The sequence below is a fragment of the Apium graveolens genome, chromosome 6 (assembly GCF_009905375.1).
Source record: "Apium graveolens cultivar Ventura chromosome 6, ASM990537v1, whole genome shotgun sequence".
NCBI classification, from domain to species: domain Eukaryota; kingdom Viridiplantae; phylum Streptophyta; class Magnoliopsida; order Apiales; family Apiaceae; genus Apium; species Apium graveolens.
In genome coordinates this window covers 305,770,613-305,788,897 of record NC_133652.1, presented here as the reverse complement: position 1 = coordinate 305,788,897, position 18,285 = coordinate 305,770,613, and the positions used below count along the sequence as shown (strand labels likewise).

Below are 18,285 nucleotides of genomic sequence, written 5' to 3'. Positions count from 1 at the left end.
GTGGATGATTTAAATATTATCGGTACTACTGAAGATATTACTAACGCTGCTAACTATTTGAAAAATGAGTTTGAAATGAAAGATCTTGGAAGGACAAGATTTTGTTTAGGTATACAGGTGGAGCACTTATCTTCAAGAATATTTGTTCATCAATCAAACTACACTGAAAAGATTCTTGATCGGTTCTACATGGACAAAGCTCATCCACTAACCACACAAATGGTTGCTCGATCACTCGAGGTTGAAAAGGATCCTTTTTGTCCTAGAAAACAAGATGAAGAGACTCTTGGACTTGAAGTTCCATATCTCACTGCAATTGGCGCTCTTATGTATCTTGCAAACAACACACGGCCTGATATTGCATTTGCAGTGAACCTGTTGGCAAGATTTAGTTCTGACCCTACTAAAAGGCATTGGGATGGAATAAAACATATATTCAGATATCTTCGAGGGACAATCGATCTTGGACTATTCTTCCCAAACAATTTAAGATCACGGCTAGTTGGATACGCAGATGCTGGATATATGTCAGATCCTCATTTTGGGCGATCACAAACAGGTTACCTATTTACATATTGTGATACTGCTATCTCTTGGAAGTCTACAAAACAGACTATGGCTGCAACTTCATCAAATCACGCAGAATTACTAGCAATTCATGAAGCAAGCAGAGAATGTATTTGGCTAAGGTCGGTAATTCAACATATTCGAGAATCATGTGGATTATCAAGTATTTCAGACAATCCTATTATTCTATTCGAGGATAACTCGGCCTGCATCAAACAACTTAAGGAATGATATATTAAAGGGGACCGAACAAAACACATATAGCCAAAATTCTTCTACACTCATGAACTTCAAGAAAATGGTGATATTGATGTTCAATAAGTTCGCTCATGCGATAATCTAGCGGATATACTTACAAAGTCACTACCTACATCAACATTTGAGAAGTTGAGAAATAATATGGGTATGCGGAGGTTAAAAAGTTTGCTACATCAAAATGTCAGAATGTGAGACATTTTATTCAAGGGGAGGCTGTACTCTTTTTCCTTCGTCAAGGTTTGTATCCCACTGGGTTTTTCCTTGCAAGGTTTTAACGAGACAATCAATCTTTGCAATAATTCGCATTTGACAATCAAGGGGTGTGTTAAAATATTTGAATAAAAATAAAGTGATTTTTAAAGCGTATCGAGTAAGTCTCTCAAATCTTACCGAGAAAGACTTGTAAAGCTTATCGAGGAAGACTTATAAATCTTATTGAGAAAGTTTTGTAATACTTAATGAAGAAGATTTGAATAGCTTACTTAGTAAGCATTGTAAACAACTACTATAAATAGCTCATTTAGCTAATGAAATAAAACACAACTTTCTTTCCAATTTTTATTCTCCTATACTTCATCTGCATTAAAACATAATTAATATTTTCAGTCAAGGTTTATAACAAAAGTTTATAAGATAATTTTTTTTTTGCACGCCGACCGCAGCCTGCCTGTTAGGAAAATGCCCACAGGAAAGCATGTGTACAAGTATTGTTGAAAACTTAAAGTCAAACACCAAAATAGTACATAACAACAAAATATTATTATTATTTGTTTAGTACTCCTATTATTACTATGAAATTCAAAGAATATTTATCACGGAGAAGTAGATGTTGATGATTATGATGAAACCCTTATAAAAAGAACTTCCCAAACTCCCAGAGCTAATCTTAATCTTCAATCCCCTAATTTTTTTTACGAGATCATTTATATTTAATTTAAATATAAATACTCGCGCTCGAAGAGGTTTGAAACTGAGAATTTTAACCGAATCTAAATGGGCGCGGAAGATTTCGTGGGCCCAAAAATTGATATTGAAGTTGTAATGAGTCTCAAGTCAAAAACCCCAGTGGTGGGATGTGAAATTAACCCTTCTGTTCGGGTTAACGGATACGGGTCGGGTCAGCCTCCTCCACACACTCTCTACTTCACCTGGTTAGTACTTTTCTTTTTCCATATGTTTTCAGAGTTATATGAGCTACATATTTGATGTCTTGTTTGCTCTTCCAGTTTATTTTATATATGTTTGAGTATCTGAATTAAAATTTAATTCTTGTATTTTTTTTATGTCAAGAAAGATGAGTGAAATAGTAGTTTAGGAGTATTGTGAGTAATTTAGACAACTCAGCACAAACGAGTGACATTGGATATTATTTAAGATCATATTAGCAAATGGAGGCTTACCAGTATTGTGATTAATTTAGACAACTTAGCACGAACGAGTGACATTGAGAATTGGGTATCATTGTGATCATTTTTAAGGTATCTGGAATGGTAAAGTGAAAACTGTTCATTCATGATTAGTTGGACGATCTGGTAGATTTTCTTTTCGACCCATTTTTTATGAGCTGGAAGACAAGGAGATTTGGCCCTATTGTATGTCTGCTCATGTTTTGCCGTTACGTAGTGCATGTGTCCATATATCATGTTGTTTATGTCACCCATTAAATCAAATTGTTGTTTCTAAGAGCTTTTCTTACAGGTACCGTGAGAATAGTGTTTCTGGTCAACAGACTGCTGTAATTGACGTCCAGGAAGGTAGCTCTTTGGAATCACATTTATCTGTTCCCGATATATCAGATATTATTAACCCCCTCTGTCTTAGCAACGAGATGGCACAGGAAAATCACACTGCAATTAGTCCTTTGCATGCTGTTAGTAATGCATTGCCACATGTCTTAAGCTATCAAAATCTGATAGATGTAAAAGGAGAAGGTATAACATGGATTAAGTTAGGCTCTTCAAGATCGTATATACCGTCTTCAGATGATGTGGGTCTCACTTTGAAATTAGAATGTGTTCCTGTCGACCATTCAACTGGCATTCATTTGTCTCCAGTGTTTGTCATGTTAACTGATCCTGTAATATTATTTCCTGCTCCTTGCCCTCGTTGTATGATTTCAGTAGGATCTGCAATGAAGTATGAGTGTTCGAGTAGTCAACCACAGTCTACTAGTGGTATAAATTTTACCGTGCTCTCTTATAATATCCTCGCTGATCTATATGCTAGTAGGAATGCACACCAGAGTACACCTGCTTGGGCCCTTGCATGGGAATACCGGAGTCAAAATTTACTAAATGAGATTATTGGCTATAATTCAGATATCATTTGCCTTCAGGAGGTAGGCCTCTCTTCATTTATATATATGCAATCAGTGTTCAAAAATTCGGAAACCTTCCAGCACTGGGCAGGTGTCAGACCAACAGGGAATCATTTATCACCCAGCCCTACCTACCCTATCTCAGCATTGTTCGGTAGAGGTACCTTTTAGTAATTAATTGAGGTACCTTTTAGTAATTAATTGAATAGTCGGTGATTAATCGGAGTTTTAATTGGAAGCAATTTAAAAAACTAAATAATGATATATAATTCTATTTTAATTTCAATAAACTTTCATAAGATTTACAAAAATAATATCACATATCATTAGTTCATATTAGATATTTAAGTGGTTTATACATAATCTTTTGATAATAGGTTTATACATAATAACTAATACTCACTAATTAGTAGTTAGAAATTTAGTATCTACTATATATAAATTAAACATAAATTCGTGATATGCTAAAATTAGTTACATAGCAAAGCGATCGAGTAAATTTTCGAGGAAAAATAAGAGTAATTTAGTTGAAGAAACTTATTCAATTATTCGAGATTAAGATTTATGGGAATATTATTATTAAATATTAAATATTATTTCAGTTTTCAATTTTTTTAAATTTTTTTTTATTAATTTTCACCTTTTGACCGAACTGGCCGATTTTTGACCGAATCGGCCGATTTTTGACCGAATCGGCCGATTTTTAAAAATACGTATTTTAACCCGATTTTCGATTAATCAAGACGGACTCGTGCGAACCCCGATTAATCAGTTAATTGGTCGATTTTTAGAACATTGTATGTAATACATATGTATAAATTCCTTGTGATTAATTGGCCAATGAGTTTCTCTTATTTTAAACACTTTATTATGGCTCATGCAGGTACAAAGTGATCATTTCGACACATTTTTTCAACCTGAGATGGAACAACATGGCTATTCATCAGTTTATAAGAAAAAAACAAAAGAGGTATGTTTTAAAAACTTATGTTTAGTAATAATGTGCACATCATTCCATACATTCATTTTCTGTGGAGCAGTTATATACTCATACAACTTATTTTCACAGTTAGGTTTCACAATTTATGTTGTACAATTATTCTTTCATAAATTTCATCAAGCTCTATACTCTTTTTTGTAAAGTATTATTTTTCAACGATTTTTCTTTTAATATTAATTGTAATAATTCAAGTAGGTTTGCCACATATAACGTAGCAATAGCAACCCGCAGTGTTAGGAACAATAATTAATCAAAAACAATTATATAATGAACGCCAGAAGTGCGATAGTGGTTGTGTTGGACCAAGACATTACAGTCAAAAGGAGTTATAATTAGGATAATTGTAAAGCATAATGTAAAGTCCAAGAAGACCCATTTTGTAAGAAAAGTCCATTTGGGACATGGTATAAATATAAGACAACAATCTCATTTGAAGGGGTTGGCAAATTAAAGTAAAGAGATCATCTCCTAAAATTATAGTCTTAATAATATAATAATATTGTAGGCTTATCATTTGGCGCTAGAAGGAGCTTTACTTTACAGATCCAACCGGAAAATGATTGTGGAAGAGCTTGATCCGGGAATAGCCGGACCAACTCAAGTGAAGGATTTGACGGCAGAAATTGCCGCCGACCCCTCGACCTTCGATGGCCGTGAGCTTCCCAAGCAGCCGGCATTAAAGCCAAAATGTTTGTTTCCTCCACCTGAAGGCCCTCCTGAGGATCAGCCGAAGAGCTTGAAAGATACACGTCAAAGAGACAAAAAGAGAAAATCCGTCTCAGATCAGCGTTTTAGAATACAAACCTCCAGAGGTAAGAATGTTCTCTCAAGCGACATGCGACTACATTTAGAAAAGAAAGAAAGGCTAAAGGCTCAAAACCAAGAAAATCCGAAAGAACCAGAAGAACCATTCGATTCAAATGAAGAGCTAGAACTGCTAGAACGTGAGACTCGGAGGCTGCAGGCCAAACTCGAGCGAAAGTGTGAAATTCACCGTCTCCGTCGAGAGCTCCAACAAACAACAATACAAAACAAAGAGCAAGATGATGAATTTTATGATGAAGACGATGATGCAGAATATGAATATGAGCCATCGGCAGAGTCGACCTATTCACAACCACGTGAACGTCGACAGCGGACAGTGTCATCCGCCGAGGTTTCGCGCCAAACTGAATCCACGGAGCCCATATCGCATGAAGAATTTGCCAAAATGCAAGAAGAAATCGCCAAAATGCGTAACATCATGAGGAATCAATTAGGATTCGAAACTGTCTCTGAAAACCCAATCCCTCGATCAGTTCGACGGATCTTCAGACCCAATGGCATTCCTCAACACATTCGACGGACGAATGGCTTTCTTCGGCCACTCTGAAATCGCCCGTTGTCAGTTTTTCTCTACATGCCTTCAAGGCACAACACTCCGATGGTATAGCAATTTGCCTCCTCGATCCATCGATTCATGGGCAACCTTAAAAAGCAAATTTCAAGCCCGGTTCTCCAGTAACTACAAAGGCATCAAGGTCACAGCATCTTTGATGACAATGCATTAACGCTCAGGTAAGAGCCTTTGCAGCTTTTTAACCCGATTTAGGTAAGAGATCGCCAAGATTCCAGATTTAATTGAATAAATGGCCGTCAACTTCTTAACGGCAGGCATCGATAAGTCATGACATGGATTACTCCTAGAAGAAATTTTCGAAAAAAGGCCAAAGACTCTCCAAGCAGCGTTCCAAATTATCGAACATCGTATGATGCTACAAGAAGCAGTGAGCTGCATTCAGTCACCACGACACTCTTCAAAGCATGAACGTCGTCGTAGCTATAGCCCGCGATCTCCTGCGCAAGAAAGACGTCATGAGCGTCGTCGATCACCTCCGCCACGTGTGGATGATCGCTTTTCGAGGGATAGAAGGGAAGGGACTGGCAGCCCTGCACTCGACCAGAAAAAGAGTTCACTAAATTGAACACAGAGAAGACAACAATTCTGGCAGTTCTAAAAACAGAGCCAGACTACAGACCACCGAGGCCCATGAAGGCCGGAAGACCCCCCAGTTCCAGATATTGCGAGTATCATGAGGATACTGGTCACACTACAGAACAGTGCTTTCAACTTAGCAACCTCATAGAGGGAAAGATTCGTCGGGGACAGTTAGTACATTACGTACAACAAGAAGACAATCCTAGACGTCACCATCGAGATCAAGAGGATCGGGTCATTGACGTCATATTTGGGGGAGCAGCTTCTGGAGGATTCTCTCACAACTCTAGGAAAACGTACGCTCGAGAAGTCTTCAACGTCAATCCCTCGACAGTTAAACGCCCTCGTGCGAATCCGACCCCGGTCATTTCCTTCTCCGATGATGATTATCAACCGGGGCTCATCGAGGGTCATCAAGATGCTCTTGTCATCACAACCCGAGTAGGAAATAATACTGTGAAAAAGATGTTGGTCGACAACGGAAGTTCTGTCGATGTCCTCTACCATCACGCCTTTTCACGAATGGACATCGGAAATAATATAATATAATTTATATTATTATAGTCTTAATAATATAATAATATTGTAGGCTTATCAGGTTGAGTAGGGGTGTAATCGAGCCGAACCGAGTCGAATACTGTCAGGCTCGGCTCGAGCTCGATTAAAATTGTTCGGGCTCGAGCTCAAGCTCGAGTTCGACCAAGCCTTAACTCTGAAGCTCGAAGCTCGGCTCATAAAAAGTTTCATAGGCTCGAGTTCGGCTCGAAAGCTCAATTCGATTTCACCAAATAATGACCAAAACTCGAAATATGATCGGTTCGGCTCGAGTTCGATTCAATTAAATATATAAAATATAAATAAAAAATTAAATATTTATATTAAAAAAAATAGTAAAGGCTCGATAAGGCTTGAGCCGAGTAATCTGAAGCTCGAGCTCGGGTCGCTAAAGAATTCGAATATCTCGAGCTCGAGCTCGAGCTCGGCTCGATTATTACCGAGCCTAATTTGAATATTTTACGAGCCGAGCTCGAATAGCTCACGGACATTTTGGCTCATTTACACCCCTATGGTTGAGTATATCCTTAACTACTCAAATATGAAATTAGACACACTGCACTCAACCATCTATAACCGACTAAAATCAATCTGATACTAATGTCTAAGAAACCATGAGTCAAACTCTTTGCAGAGCCCGCAAGGGTTGGCTCAGTTGGTTAAAGAGAGGAAAACTAACCTCTTGGTTACAGGTTCGAATCCCACGGGAGGAGAATTTATGATTATGCCTCATGAGTCAGAGTCTCGCTTAAATGCGGTTTACCTTGGTTCACGTGGTTTGCAGGCTATTACGTGAACCCGTAGGGTTTACCCAGTGCGCACCCGTAGGGTAGCGGCTGCGGGTTACCTACGATAAAAAAAAAAAAAAAAAAAAAAAAAAAAAAAAAAACTCTGCAGACAAGCTTGGTCGGACCAGTAATATTTATACATATATATTAGTTTGTGGGTAATGCACGAATTACTCTTACTATTCGTTGTTTATTATTTATAATATTGTTTCTTTATTATTTTATTATTAATATTCTAAGATGTGTTTTTCCATTAAAAAGAAAACAAAAAAATAGAATACAATAATGTGATAGATAGTATTCAAACCATGTCTTTTTATTTGTATCTTTAGAATTAGAAATATAAATTTATTATTAAAAAAATTGTTGACATTATTCGAACTTTAGACCTTTGGTAGTATTTGAACAAATGTAAAATGTTCTTATTTTTATTAGTATAACAGCAGCCTATTTATAGATTACAAGGTATAAGCTATATACTCTAAACAAGGAAAAAAATCACCTAAAAAACTAAGAAAGAATCATACTCAATCTCTGTAATTACACCGTATCATGACAGCTTGTATTGACTAGATAAATCAAGAATTAAATCCCTGAAAATCTGGTAATTACTACAAAATCAGAGAATAATCTTCCAGAGGAACAGATTCAATGAATCTGGACTGCATTGTCAACACTCCTCAAGCTATCGACATTCCTCCGAAAACTGGTGAAATGATATTCTTCATTCCCATTTTCTTTATGATACTATCAAACGATGTCCATTCATTAAGACATCTGCTAGTTGTTTGCTGGTTGGTATATAAGGGGTGCAAATTAGTCCAATCTCCAGCTTTTCTTTAATGATATGACGATCAATTTTAACATGTTTTGTTTGATCATGTTGGACAGGATTGTGTGCAATATTGATAGCTAATTTGTTGTCACAATATAACTTTGTAGTACCTTCCCATTTGATCCCCAAATCTCTTAAAATCATTTTTATCCATAATAACTACTCGCATGTTCCTTGAGCCATAGCTCAAAACTCAGCCTCAACACTCGATCTAGTGACTACTGGTTGTTTCTTACTTCTCCAACTCACAAGATTTCCTCCAAGAAATGTGCAATATCACGAGGTAGATCTTTTATCAACTAAAGATCATGTATATGCTTCTAAGTCAAGTCTTCCATTTCTTTTAAAAAGGATACCTTTTCCAAGAGTTCCTTGTTCCTTTAAGATAGTGAAGGACTTTGTATGCAGCTTGTAAGTGCATCTCTCGTGGAGAATGCATAAATTGACTTAAAACACTAACAGCATAAACTATATCAGGTCTTGTGTGAGCAAGGTAAATGAACGTCCCGACCAGCCTTTGATATCTTCCTTTGTCAACCTCTGGATTATCTGTAGAGTCACTTAACTTGTGACGATGATCAATGGGGATTTCAGAAGGCTTGCATCCTAGTGTACCTGTTTCTTTCGGTAGATCTAGAATATATATTCCCGTTGGGAGATGAATATTTCTTCCTTTGAATGTGCAACCTCGATTCCTAAGAAATACTTGAGTTTTCCTAGATCTTTAATCTCAAACTCCTTGGATAGGTTTTCTTTTAGCTTTTGTATCCCAAATGAATCATCTCCAGTCACAATGACATCATCGACATACACTATCAAAATAGTGATTTTGTTTTCGTTGGATCTTTTAAAGAAGAGCGTATGATCTCCCACACTTTGCTTGAATTTCATTCTTTTCATAACACTGTTGAATTTGCCAAACCATTCTCTCGGAGATTGTTTTAAACCATAAATAGGTTTTTGTAACCTGCGAACATAGTTGGTACCAAAAGTTTGATTGAATCCAGGGGGAGGTTCCATGTAGATTTCCTCTCTCAGATCACCATGTAAAAAAGCATTTTTAACATCCGATTGTTGCAAAGTCCAATTATGATTCACTGCCTAGGATAATAATATTTGAATAATGTCTAATTTTGCAACAAGTGCAAAAGTTTCTACATAATCCACCCCATACGTTTGAGTATAGCCTTTGGCTACAAGCCTAGCTTTATATCTTTCAAGTGTCCCATTAGCATTATATTTCACCGTAAAAACCCACTTACATCCTACTGGTTTTTTTCCTTTAGGCAACTTAACAATCTTCCAAGTTTTTTTTTTCGAGTGCTCTCATCTCCTCAATCATAGCATTTTTCCATTCCTCACTTCTAAGTGCTTCTTGAGCAGTTTTTGGAATCTTAATAACATGTAATTCAGTGGGAAAGGCTTTATGTGATGTAGATACGTTGGTTAATGATATAAAATTGGCTATCGAGTGTTGTGTGCATTTACATGTACCCTTTCGGAGATAAGCAGACAGGGTGACAAGATGCGACAACCAGGTAAAGGACTTTTTTCTTACAGAGTTCTTTTACTTTTCTGTAATCACCTCACTCACTCTAAGGTGAGTGAAATGCCCTACTTCTACCTGCAAAAGGAAATCCAATTGGAAAAACCTGACTGAACGTTAGGATGTTATGTCGACTTAATCCGTGATTTAATATGTTCTGTAGGCTTAGCCTGAAGTTGAAGACCGATCCATGTAATGGAATAGAGTACCATATGTTTCTCGTGAGAGTATGAGGACTCAGGTCTATCGCTTGGAGCTATGAGTCTTCTATTAGCGGAATCAGCAATAATCAGATAGAATGTGAGCTCCTTGGAAAGGTATGTCTCTAGATTTGAACCTTTGCTTTGTCGTCAATGTTACAGATGATACACGAGGAATCTTTTTATGGCGGTTCTTCCTTCTAATGACCGGCATATCTATGATTCTTTTCTCCCAGATGAAGCAGCAGGCATCGGTCCGTAGAACCTATAAAAAAGAGATGGTTGTGGCACGAAGTACTCTTGTGCACCTACGTCACTCGGCTCGCGCGCAACCCCCCCCCCCCGGTTATGTTATGGAAGAATTGAGCTGTCGGATTTCTGGTCAGGTTTGTTTGGCATCTATGCCCCCTGCCCTCCAAACAGTATGGGAGCCTTTCAGCTCGTATTGCTCACACTCCTAGATCTTCACGGCACCTCCTCCACCATAGTGTGAGCTGGCTACAGCACTGCACGGGTCGATACGCACAGCGCCTAGTATCCATCGTTTACGGCTAGGACTACTGGGGTATCTAATCCCATTCGCTCCCCTAGCTTTCGTCTCTCAGTGTCAGTGTCGGCCCAGCAGAGTGCTTTCGCCGTTGGTGTTCTTTCCGATCTTGTTCAAAAACGGGAAAAGCGTCGTTCGAAAACTCGCGTTAGCTCGTTTTTTGGACCACCTTCTACTTTTGAACCAGTTCTCGACCCCGAGCGTGGGCGACTCAAAGAAAGGCGCGCTGGCAGCTCGTAGTCGCAGCAAACGCACTTATTCAACGGCTTCTTTGGGAAAAACTTCCATTTCTGTGTGGGACGATGCCGGGGAGAGAAGGGAATGCGTCGAGGCGGCGAACAAGACAACTCCATTATTTCTTTTGGAGGGCCTTATCATCAGTTGCAGGGTTTGGTGGCCCGAAATTGACTTGGCTTCGCCAAAAGGCCAGAGAAATAGGCAAACTGAATTCTGGTGGTAAAGAAATTGGATTGTTACCTGTCATGGCAGATTGATCTTGCACGGGGTCCAAGGGATGCAACTAGTTCAGGATTCTTCTTCGTTCTCGAGTACACTAGTAATGGAGGTACCATCTGCTGATTATCTGAAATATGATTATTGCCTTTACTAAGAAGAGGTGTTGGATTAGGGCTTTGACTCGAACTAGGTGTTAAAATTTCTGGTTGAAGATTGATTGGACTGTTTGAAGGTTCTGAAGTCATATCTTCGACATGATTATTTTTTGAAACCAATGTTGATGGCATGATTGAGCTAAGATCAAAAGTGAGGATGCTTAAATCTGAATTGTCTTCCCATTCATGCTCCCAGGAAGACAATTTGTATGAAATGCCTGATTTTCAGCAAAAGTGACATCCTTTGATATGTAGAACTTTTGACTACTTGGTTGATAACATTTGTACCCTTTTGTGGTTGATGAATATCCTAGAAAGATAGACTTTAAGGCTCTTGGATCAAGTTTACTATTTCTGTTCTGTTTTTGTATATGAACATAGGCAATACAACCAAATGTTCGCAACTGAAGTTGTGAGTGTTTTATATGAGGAAATGATTCAGACAGTATATCAATGGGAGATTTGTTTTGAAGCACTCGACTAGGCGACCTATTAATGAGATATGTGGCTGTTAAAACAGCCTCCCCCCAATAGTGTTTAGGAACGCTTTTTCTCAAATAAGAGGGCACGAGTAACCTCTAGAAGGTGGCGGTTTTTCCTTTCTGCAATCCCATTTTGTTCGGCAGAATATGTTTTTCGTAGGATAGGATTTGCTATTCAACGAGGTATTGCAGGGCAGTTTGTAGCTCGCTTACCTCGTACACTTGCATGGACTTTTTCTAGCTCTGAAAAACATAATAACAAGCAATATTTAAAATCCAAATATCACTTTACACAAGCTTTAGAATGTTGAAAACTGTTTTGAACTGAATCTCCATTGCCTAAAACTATATCTCTTATTAATCTACCAGAAATCTTGTTTAGCAAGAAGTCTTGATTTTACATTTAAGTTAATAAATTAGGTAGAGTAAGGGGTTTTCATGACAGATTCATAGAAATATTCTCTTGCAGCTAGAGATTCAACTTGTTTTATAAGATCGTCCCCTGTGTGATCAACATCTTATCAGGATTATAAACTGCATTGTTTTGCATTTTGTTCCCTTTTGTCCTGCGTTTTCTTTTGCATGCATATTTAAAAATTATCTTTCTTTTGCCTTGCTACACTTTCTTAACCTCACCATAAGAATAATTTGTTCTTGTCCAGGTGTATACTGCTAACCAGTATATAATCGACGGATGTGCTATATTTTTTCGCAATGACAAGTTTAAGCTAATCATTAAATATGAGGTGAGAAGAGTTCTAATATGTGAATTTCATAGTCTTCAAATTCTTGTCATGCTGCGGTGTATGACTTGAAGCTTGAGTTTTGTGACCAACTTTTTCCTCTGTATGTCTTGCAGCTTGAGTTTGATAACCAACTATTTCCCGTGGTTGACATGTTGCAACCAAATCAGAGAAATGAAGTTTGCTTTCGCCTGATGAAGGTAACCCATGTTGTCATACTGACGGGATCGCAGTTTCTTTAACTGGGTAGTGCATTATTATGATATATTCTACTATGTTTTAGGGTAACATTGCGGTTGTCTTAATATTGGAGACAGTTGGAAATGACAATATGCTGAATGACGTGAAGTTCAGGATTGGTGTGGTAATATATGTCTATGTTCTCTACTAATTTTACTTAATTTGATCTTGTGATGATTACTAATATGCATTCAATTGGGACCAAGGCAAACACTCACATACACGCCGATTCAAATTTCCAAGATGCTAAAATGTTTCAGGTGAGCCGGAATATGGGAGTTATTATCTATTTTTAAGTAAATTTTAGTAGTCCAACTTTCTTTCCAATCTTGAAAAAAAAGGTGGTCAACTTCATCAAGGGATTAGAGGAAATTTCAAAATCACAAATACCTCTTTTGATATGTGGGGACATGAACTCGCTTCCAAAAAGGTTCGTCTTTTTATTTTTATGTTTTCTACTTGACAATAAGGTTTCTTTAATATTACTGGTAGTTAATATTAAAACATTTTTATGCTTTTTATACTACATATACATGATTTCTCTCCTTTACAGTTACAGTGAGGCTATTATATATGATTTCCAGGTAAGATAATAGATTAAAATGATATAAATTACAAAGATTATACGAATTCCCAAGAACAATGAATATTATTATTTTAAAGAAAGAGGTGTATAATCAAGCTAAGAATAATATGTTTATCACTCAATATAAATACTGTCAAATAACCCTAACGGGCCAAAACACTAAAGCCCACAAACAACCGGGCTGAAAATACAACGGATAAAACTATATGTAATAAGTCTATATATATAGGTACCTATTTCAATAAAAACCAATATTAAATTATAAACTAGAAAGTAGAAACATGTCTTAATCACTATTTACATACTAAAAATCACTAAATATAAAAATAATTTGTATAATAACAATTTAGTGGCTATCACTAATTTACACATATATAATAACTAAATTCGAATCACTAAATTACATGCAAATGATCGCTAAATGAGGGGCGCAACCGTCATAAATATATAAATAAATTAGTTAATGATAACTTATTATACCTAATTAAATCACTAATCGATCACTGGTTTCTAGTTTCTATTTTAATATTGATTTATATATGATCACTAGCATATATATACATACATATATATAGGGGATTGCTCAAATAAGAACCGATCTTAAAATGAGATATGAGATCTAATCTCAGCCATTAACTTTTTACATCTAGATTAAATCTTAACCATCCAATTTTTAATTTAAATTTTATTTTAATTTCCTCACCCCTTCACCCCCCAACTGCCATCCATGGACACCCACTCACCGAGCTCCTTTCTCTCTCTTCTTTTTCTCTCTTCTCTCTCTTTCTAATATACATATTGATTATACACACACACAATTCCCTCGCCCATCTTCATCATCACCCGCCTCTATCTCTCTACGACGCCGCCAACCTTCGCGGCCCAAACCCGCCGCCAGATCTGATTGACCGGATCGTAGCCGATCAGGTAGCAGGTTATAGATTTATGTCCATTTTGCAGTGATTAAAATTTGTAATTGATAATTCTTCCATAATTAGGGGTCTAAGTAAATGATGGTGGTGGTAACATGGTTGTTATTATTTAAATGTGGTGTTTTATAATTAAATCTGGTGATTTTTGTTATGATATTGGTGATCGGAGTTTATGATGGAGTTGGTGGCCGGATCTGGTGGGTAGAGACAGTGTCGATTGTGGTGATTCTTTTTGTCCGGTGGTGATTTTCTATTTACCAGTGGTCGGATGTAGTGATTTCTGTGTTTGGTGGTGATCTTTTTATTTTGATGGTGGTGATTTTAAATTTGACGGTGGTGATTTTCTGGTGGTCGCTGGAAATAATGGTCGCCGGTGGTTGGAGGGAGTGGTGGGTGGTTGGAGCACTAAGAAGATGATGAAGGAGGTGATGGTTGAACATGATGATAAGATCTTAAATGAATGGTGTATATTAAAAGTAGATTTAAATTTGAATGGTGGAGATTAGATCTCATATATATATATAGACCTATAATAAGACCGTATCGACACAACCGTTTCAATGGTTGGAACAGTCCATCATTAGCCCCCCTTTTCTCGCAATGCCAAAATTTCCCAAACATTCGTAGTAGAGACTGATACTTAAGGTTTCGGTTGGGTGTAGTTTTGTTTCAAGAGAACCGGCCTATAGCGTTCTATAGTTAACTGCTGGGACCGAGAACGCAGTAAAAGTGAGTTAACGAGAAAGAATTGATGGTCATTTTCTTGAGCGAGAGCGCAATAAAAGTGAGTAAACGAGAAAGAGTTGATGGCCATTTCTTGGTCATTCAGAGGTGAAAACACTACTTATGGGGTCAACATTTCGCTGTTAGAACAGACGAACAAAGTTTGCGGTTCATCACCCAACAACAAGAGAGTGTTAGTGACTATCAGAAGTAGGGCAGCAAATTGATGGGTTACTCGAATGATATCCAATTTAAACCCGGATTGGCCAACCAAATGGCAGATGCACTGTCGTGGAAATTTGTGGGAGAGGTCAAAATGGGTACGTTGGTTTCGATTCCGGATATCAACTAGGAAGTTCTATAACAGGAGACACAAGAAGATTCCCTTCTTCAGCAAATCATTTCTGCCCCCAAGGAGGACACAAACTCATGAGAAGTTTATGTTAACTGGAGGCAGGTTACTCTATAAAGGACAAGTGGTCATACCTCGGAATTCAAAGTTTAAAGAAGTATTGTTAGTTATGTAAATATCATGGTTTTTGACTGGGGGACACACAGGCGATGTTAAAACCTACCATAGGCTTGCTTGGTAGGGGGTATTCAACAAGGATGCGTAAGGAGGTAGCTAAATTTGTAAGTGTACAGTACTACGGTATGCCCATCAGCAGAAATTGTCTCAGCAAACTCCGGAGGGGTTATTACATCCTTTACCAATCCCATCTAAGGTATGAGAAGATGTGGCAATGGAATTTATCGAAGGACGCCAAACTTCAAAAGGAATGAACACGATTGTTGTTGATTTGATGTCCAAGTACAGATTTTGTCAGGTTGAAACACCCATTTTTAGCCACTTCGGTAGCTGAAGCATTCATGAAAGAGATAGAGCATTTACATGGTTTTCTTGTGATCGGTTGTGGTGATAAGAATTATATTTCATTAATACTAGGCAGCCTAAGTAATAATCTCACAATTTATATGTACTTTCATTAAATATATGTTTACTATCAATCTATGACTTTGATTATTGAAGTTCACAAAAATTTTATATTTTGGCGCATTCATAAAACCATACTTTCCAGAATTTTTCCATATATGATTTATTTGTGCTAGTTCCTAAAAAATACCATATTTTTTTAATTGTTCGACCTTTTTCTCGTATGTGGTTTATGTGTGTATGTAATGTCGGAATCTCCCTGTTTATTTATTTTGCAGTGATCCCTATAAGTTTGTACGTGAGGGAAAAGTCAGACATATTAGTAACAAAATACGAGATCCATTGGGAATACAGAAACATATGGTGTTCTGTCACTCCTTGCGCTTGGTAAATAAATAAATTCATCATCTCACATGTTGCACCAATAATTTCTGATTATAATAATGAATAAATCATGGACAAAATATGCATCTCAATTGGTCCTTCTCTTGACAGCTTTTAATTATTATATACCTTCATACTCAAAAGCACAGTCTCTAATCTCGTACTTTCATTATTACCCGTTATCCTGCCATGTTCTTAATACGTATATCTGATTTCTCAGTGGTTCCTATCCAGGCTAGTGCTTATTCTTCACTGATTCAATCTGAAAATGTCGAGAGAAAGCAGAAAGCAAAAATGAACAGTAAAACCGGAGAGCCTAAGTTTACAAACTTTGGTTCAGGACATCCGCGGACTCTGGACTATATTTTCTTCACAGGTACTCTATGTAATAATAGATAAAAACATAACCATCTGAATGGCCTGGTCCGGCTTTTAACAAAAAAAAAAATTGAAAAATTAAAGTGGCTTGGTTACCTAGTTCTTTTTCCCGTTTAAGATGCCAGACTATCTGACTGTATACATCCTGACAGTCGTGCTCCTTCAATGCGTGTACATTGCTTAAGAATATTGTTTCTTATTCCTTCTGCATAGTCTTTTCCAATCTCCGAGACTTGTAAAATTGTGTGGAAAAATGCAAAGTCTTGGAACCAAAATGTGCTATTCTTCTCTGATTTTATTATTTTTTGATGCAAAAATATACCAAGTTTTGTTTAATTAATTTTCTTGTGATTACATCCCTGAAATTTCTTTGCTGAACAATCTGACATTATTTAAACAGAAAATGATCTAAAGGTTGAAAAGCTATTGGAGCTTCTTGATAAGAAGAACATTGGAGGTCATGCTCTTCCATCACCTCTGTGGTCCTCGGATCACATTGCGCTCATGGCAAGTTTTAGCTATAAGCAAGGTTATATAAGTCAACCAATTTCTGTACCTCGGAACCCATGGGAAGGAAACACACCTGGATTAAAATTACTCCTTATGGAAGAATTTGGTCATACAACATGCACTAGCAGGTACTGTAAAGCTCTCTCTTAAAAGTCGAGCAACTTGTTGATCAATATACTACCCTTAAAAATTTAGATAGTGGTAGTAATAACTGTATAGAGGAATGACAAATTTAGTCAAAGAAACTCCATGAATTTTGTTTTAGTTAACTCTTACTTTGACCTTGTGAATGATAATCAATCTTGTATTTAGCCAGCCTTCAGAGTCAGATTCACCCTTGGCTTTAAATATAAGACAGCACACAGTTTGCATGTTGACTTCGACAAACATATCTTAGCTGAGGTAAGAGACTCAGAGTTGAAACTTCTGTTTGGCTAAATAAATCTATGCTGACAACGATAACTAAGATGTGACACACGTAACCCGATACACATGAGAAGACGGAGCTAATCAAATACATGTAAAAAGAGACCAATGACCAAATACATTACAATATTACATAATTTTTATGTATAAGGTTCACTTAGCAGCATATTATAGCTTGGAAAATTAGCGTGATATGTAGAGTGGAGTTTTTGGTGCATAGAGAGCCCATCTCCCTTAAATTATTTTATATATAGCAGTAGGTTGTTGAGGTAACGTGATATATAAATTTTGAATGCCCGAGGCGGGTTAAATGGCTTAATTACAATCAAACTCGCCTTCAAGTGGCAACTGGGTCATTATTCTCAAAAACTAATTAATGATATATGATTGGTAGGTTATTAAACTAATTAATGATAGTTGTTTTTGTATTGTTAGTAATAAAAGAGATAAGTAATGAATGATTGTTGAGGGAAAAATTGAAAGAGCGTCACTTGTCAGTTTGATGGCGGTTTCTATTTTAGTATTAGTATAGATTAAGTCGACTGTATAAGCTTAAAAACTTGAATTTAGGAGTTCCGAAAACTGAAGTGATACATTTTGAATATTATGCATTAGATTAGTTTTACAAATGGCGTGGCATTGTTTTTTTTAAAAATTTTGCGGTGTAAAGTACAAGATGTGTATGTATTTGAAATTTGCAAATTGTGCAATTTGTACACTTGTAATTTGTGAATTACAAAATGCG

The 18,285-nt window shown here is 36.9% G+C and overlaps 1 protein-coding gene and 1 long non-coding RNA gene across 3 annotated transcripts; both read left to right on the top strand.

Annotated features, from left to right (window-relative positions):
* Positions 1 to 1,594: 1,594 nt before the first annotated feature.
* Positions 1,595 to 17,425, top strand: LOC141668762 (carbon catabolite repressor protein 4 homolog 1-like). Of its 2 annotated transcripts, none has more exons than XR_012553186.1 (11): positions 1,595 to 1,976; positions 2,524 to 3,163; positions 4,026 to 4,112; positions 12,347 to 12,430; positions 12,544 to 12,627; positions 12,711 to 12,791; positions 12,874 to 12,927; positions 13,009 to 13,097; positions 16,121 to 16,229; positions 16,447 to 16,602; positions 17,005 to 17,138. XR_012553186.1 is itself a non-coding variant. In XM_074475770.1 (11 exons), the coding sequence occupies exons 1-11, from the start codon at positions 1,819 to 1,821 to the stop codon at positions 17,262 to 17,264; spliced, it is 1,788 nt and encodes a 595-aa protein (XP_074331871.1). In that variant the 5' UTR covers positions 1,628 to 1,818; the 3' UTR covers positions 17,265 to 17,425. The 2 variants fall into 2 exon arrangements, 1 of the variants encoding a protein (XP_074331871.1); XM_074475770.1 differs by having other exon boundaries at positions 1,628 to 1,976; positions 16,461 to 16,602; positions 17,005 to 17,425.
* LOC141668763 (uncharacterized) lies at positions 7,910 to 10,655 on the top strand. The gene is made up of 3 exons (XR_012553187.1): positions 7,910 to 9,836; positions 10,008 to 10,161; positions 10,281 to 10,655. It is a non-coding gene; the product is annotated as an uncharacterized LOC141668763 (long non-coding RNA).
* Positions 17,426 to 18,285: the final 860 nt, after the last annotated feature.